This window comes from Austrofundulus limnaeus, unplaced genomic scaffold (assembly GCF_001266775.1).
Source record: "Austrofundulus limnaeus strain Quisiro unplaced genomic scaffold, Austrofundulus_limnaeus-1.0 Scaffold657, whole genome shotgun sequence".
Classification (NCBI taxonomy): Eukaryota; Metazoa; Chordata; class Actinopteri; order Cyprinodontiformes; family Rivulidae; genus Austrofundulus; species Austrofundulus limnaeus.
The window spans coordinates 117825-122417 of record NW_013953059.1 but is presented as its reverse complement, the minus strand read 5'-3'; the positions used below and the strand labels follow the sequence as shown (position 1 = coordinate 122417).

The 4593-nt window shown below is 36.1% G+C and overlaps 1 protein-coding gene across 1 annotated transcript in view; it reads right to left on the bottom strand.

Annotated features, from left to right (window-relative positions):
• LOC106531612 (dehydrogenase/reductase SDR family member 13) overlaps positions 1-2037 on the bottom strand; it is a 12949-nt gene extending 10912 nt beyond the window's left edge. Inside the window, exons 1-3 of the mRNA XM_014027519.1 lie at positions 1777-2037; positions 1588-1706; positions 1316-1439 (exon numbers count right to left, since the gene is read on the bottom strand). Of these exons, the coding sequence (XP_013882973.1) occupies positions 1316-1439; positions 1588-1706; positions 1777-1903 (370 nt within the window). The 5' untranslated portion in view covers positions 1904-2037. The remainder of the gene's footprint in view (positions 1-1315; positions 1440-1587; positions 1707-1776) is intronic.
• Between the last annotated feature and the right edge of the window lie 2556 nt (positions 2038-4593).

Sequence of the window (4593 nt, the reverse complement as noted above, 5' to 3'; positions counted from 1 at the left end):
TTTTTCAGTCTACATTTTACTTCTACTTCTTACATTTTTACAGTTATCTGTACTTTCTACTCCTTACATTTTTACACAGTTATCTGTACTTTCTACTTCTTACATTTTTACACAGTTATCTGTACTTTCTACTTCTAACATTTTTACACAGTTATCTGTACTTTCTACTTCTTACATTTCTACACAATCTGTACTTTCTACTTCTTACATTTTACACAGTTATCTGTACTTTCTACTTCTTACATTTTTACACAGTTATCTGTACTTTCTACTTCTTACATTTTTACACAGTTATCTGTACTTTCTACTTCTAACATTTTTACACAGTTATCTGTACTTTCTACTTCTAACATTTGTACACAGTTATCTGTACTTTCTACTTCTTACATTTTTACACAGTTATCTGTACTTTCTACTTCTTACATTTTTATAAAAGGCAAGAAGTAGAAAGTCATTACTCCTATTTCATTATGGCTTGTTGTAGTTAAAAATATCCTAATAAACTGCCTCTTGGATAGTGAATTTAATTGTGGTTGGATGATACTTTAAGACTTTTACTCAAGTAAAATCCTTAAAGGAGACTTTAACTTTTACCAAAGTAATTTTATGGTAATGTAAGAAAATATGTGTTCAAAAGACTGAAGTCAATATTAAAACCACCACTGTTAAATAAAATGATTTGTGGAAGGAATGAAAACCAAACAACACCAGAATTCTGGAACAGAGTGAGGTTTTATTGCCACCGGGCTGACAAGGAAACCACACTAGCCAAAAAACAGGAAGTACATCCATTTATACAGGGTCTTCAATGCCCGCGTTCGCCCCCTACTGACCTACGGCTGAATCACAGGCATTCAGACAAAATTCTCACCTACTGTTCTCATAACGGTAGATTATGTGTTGTTATATAATTCAGACATGTAACTGATCTATATCAATCAAAACATAATAGATTAAACATTGTCAACATTATAAAACGGAAAACCTAAAAATATAGTGTTGTGCTTTTAACATCAGTATTAACCTAATAAATATAAATTTCTTCAGCAAGATACTTTTATTTTTACTCAAGTATCACTTTGAGGTACATTATACAACACTGATTAAACCATTTATCTGTAAAACTGTATGTGTATGAAAACACACAAAGAAGAAAAAAAAACATTTTGCTCTTTCACCTGTGGTCGTACGTGTTGATTAAAAACTGAACACATACTGACACATTCAAACTTGAGATTAATTTAATGTAAGAGAACTGCTGAGGTGTAGTGGAACCATGATGTAAATGAATTAAAGGTAAATTAAAGAGTCTAACCTGCGTTGTTGATCAGGATGTCCAGTCTGGGTTCAGACTTCAGGAAAGTTTCTGCGAAACTGCGAACAGATTTAAGGCTCCCCAGATCCAGCTGCATGAAGACCACCTGGTTACTGCCACTCTCCTGCAACACAGTGAGCACAGACGGGTCAGAACATCCTGCTGTTTGTCGTAACACAGCCTGGGTTATTTCTTTTACACCATACCATTCCCTCAGCATAGCTCTGAGTACAATAATTCAGTCTCATACTTGTACACAGGACAGTACTTACATTTCTGACCTCCTGGAGAGCGGTCTCTCCTCTCTGCTTACAGCGACAGGCCAGAATAACCCTGGCTCCTCTTTTAGCCAGGTCTATGGCTGTGGTCTTCCCGATGCCAGTGTTGCTGCCTACAGGACAAAATGAAGTCTCAACCAACAAGCAACACATGACCACTAACACACAGAAGCTTTTTCTTACCGGTCACTATCACAGTTTTCCCATGCAGCTTCGCTTTGCTCATGCATTTTTGTCCCTTCACCACAAAATGATGAAAAGTGTAAGAGACTCCTAAAACAACAGCCACAAGCAGGATTACAGCTAACATTGTTTTTGACTCTGAGCTTCAGAACAGACTGGTTTCACTGTTGCACCAGTCTGGCCAGTTTCTATTTTGACTCTCTCATTCCTGCAAACACACCCCTTTCCTGTTAGGGCGTGACCAGGTTCTCAGGCAAAACCAGTGGTTCTCTAACTGGTGAATGTTTACCTGGCAAGAGTGGGTGGGGCTTGGTCACTCCTGGGAGTTTTGGTCACAGAATTTATGGAAGTCCATCTCTGCCTGTCAGGTGACAAAAGCATTCAAATTAGAGAGACCTTTTTAATGTCATCGTACAGAGAGTACAATGAAATTACAGATTCATGCAAAACATTCTCATTCTGGTAGCCTGGCATGAACATAACTTCTACTGGAGTCAATCAGATTCAAGATGGCTGCCACAGAAAAGCCTATGACTAAAAATGATTTAATTTGACACACAYTGAGGTAAAAAAGTTAATCATGTTTGTCTTTTATTAAAATATCTCTTAAGCCCCTGGGCATATTTGAATGACACTTACAGATAATATTTAGAGTTTGTGCAGCTATAACTCTTCAACTTTTGGAGTCGGCCCATTTCAAGATGGCTGCCACGTCGAGCTCRGACGCAGGAGGGTAGGAACCATTCTGTGATAACCTGAAGACASGGGGACTAGAAAGATGGTGCACAACACCAGCCTGTGGAAGGTCTTTGAGAATATATGCAGTAGAATTATGTGCTATATAGTTTTTGAATGGGTGGAGGATAATAATATAAATAAAATAACAATTTGTAGTGATTCATTATCTGCATTGTTGAGTATTGAAAAAGGACATACAAATACTCATCAAAAAATARTAAATTAAATTATGGCTGTTTATCATGGGATATGTGAACAAAATAAAAAAGTAAYGTTATTCTGGACTCCTGCTCATGTAGGTATTTTGGGTAATAAAAGAGCAGATACGTTGGCTAGAGGCTGTAAAAAAGGAAGAAATTGATTTAACAATAAAATTATCTAAATCTGAAGGCAAAAGTGTAGTTTGGAGAGAAAGCAAGAAGATATGGAGGTGGGATAATGAAATAAATGGAAGACATTTATATGGGATACAAAAATCAGTTGATGTAGTAAGAATCAGAGGAATAAGCAGGAGGGAAGAGGRAATTATAAACAGAATAAGAACTGGGCACAGCTTTTTAAATGGAAATCTTTTTAAGATGGGGAAGCATCTTACTGGTTTATGTAGTTGGTGTGATCCTGTAGAAATGATGGAACATGTTTTTATCAGCTGTAGAAAATATGCAAATCAAAGAAGATTATTAAAAACGGACTTAGGTTTTGATGAGGTGTTGAAGTTTGAGAATGTGGTTGATCAGTTGGGGAGTAATGAGGGGAAGAAGAAGATTTTCCGTTTTTTTTAAATATTGGGATTTTTATGAGAATTTGAGGTGGTAGGATCCAAGAGATGGCAGTAGTGCAACATCAATGGATGCAAGCTGCTGTTAAAATCTAAAGAAGAAGAAGTCTGTGGAAGGAGCCAACCAATCATGGGAGACGTTTACATCCAGAGAGGCGAGCGCTAAGGAAACAAACTGAAACTATACTGTTCTGGATGATGTGGTGCTGCAGGGTGTGGKCCAAACATGTCTGATAACTCTTCTCATGCATTAATTGCTTTACAACATTTGTTGAAAGAGTTTGTTTTTGCTAAAYGTTTAATGTAAACAATTTGTTACTTATTGGCTCATTGACAGTATAAAATATAACAGTTTAATTCATGTCATCAGGAAAAAATGAGAATTTTCTTGGTATTAATTTTTACAAAGCTCTGTGGAAAAGATTAGTAAGAAAACAAGTTGTTTTGAAGTTTTATGCTGCTGATAAAAAAGGTGATAATTATTGATTGATAATTCAAACTAACAGCCTTCTAGTCAGCAAGACAATAACTTACTTACGCACAAACATCAGGCACTTTCATAAATACATTGTCCATGTCTGGCAGTGCGTCATCAGTTTTTTGTGATCTTCTGTCACTACTATATCATTTCAAAATATAACTAAATGTTTATAGTTTGTTTTCTGCTTTAATTTGAAAAATTGTTGCAAAATTTTAATATGCAATATGTTTATTGTGTTCCGCAATTTTTTTTGGTATAATGGGAAAAAATACAGCACTTGCTCCCGAATTTTCAACCTTTGATAACCTCTAAATCCGTAATGGGTGGTCCGATTTAAAAAAAAATAAACTGTTTTGGAATCAGTAAATTTAACCGTACAATTAAAAAAAAGAAAAACAGCTCTAAAATAATTGAAAAGTTTATCAAAGTCTCTAAACATGTATTCTTTAACCTACTAGGGAATGAAAAGGTATTGCGAGGTAACGCAAAAGTATTGCGAGTGAACGCAAAAGTATTGCGAGGGAACGCAAAGGTATTGCGAGGGAACGCAAAAATATTGCGAGGGAACGCAAAGGTATTGCGAGGTAACGCAAAAGTATTGCGAGTGAACACAAAGGTATTGCGAGGTAACGCAAAAGTATTGCGAGGTAACGCAAAAGTATTGCGAGGTAACGCAAAAGTATTGCGGGGGAACGCAAAAGAAAAAAATCCCCCCATGTCCCCTCGCGGGCTCCGAAGATAAGTACACACAGAGTACGGTTTAAATGTTTATTTAGAGTATTGATGACACAAATACACTCAGTTTACACTTGTTCAGATG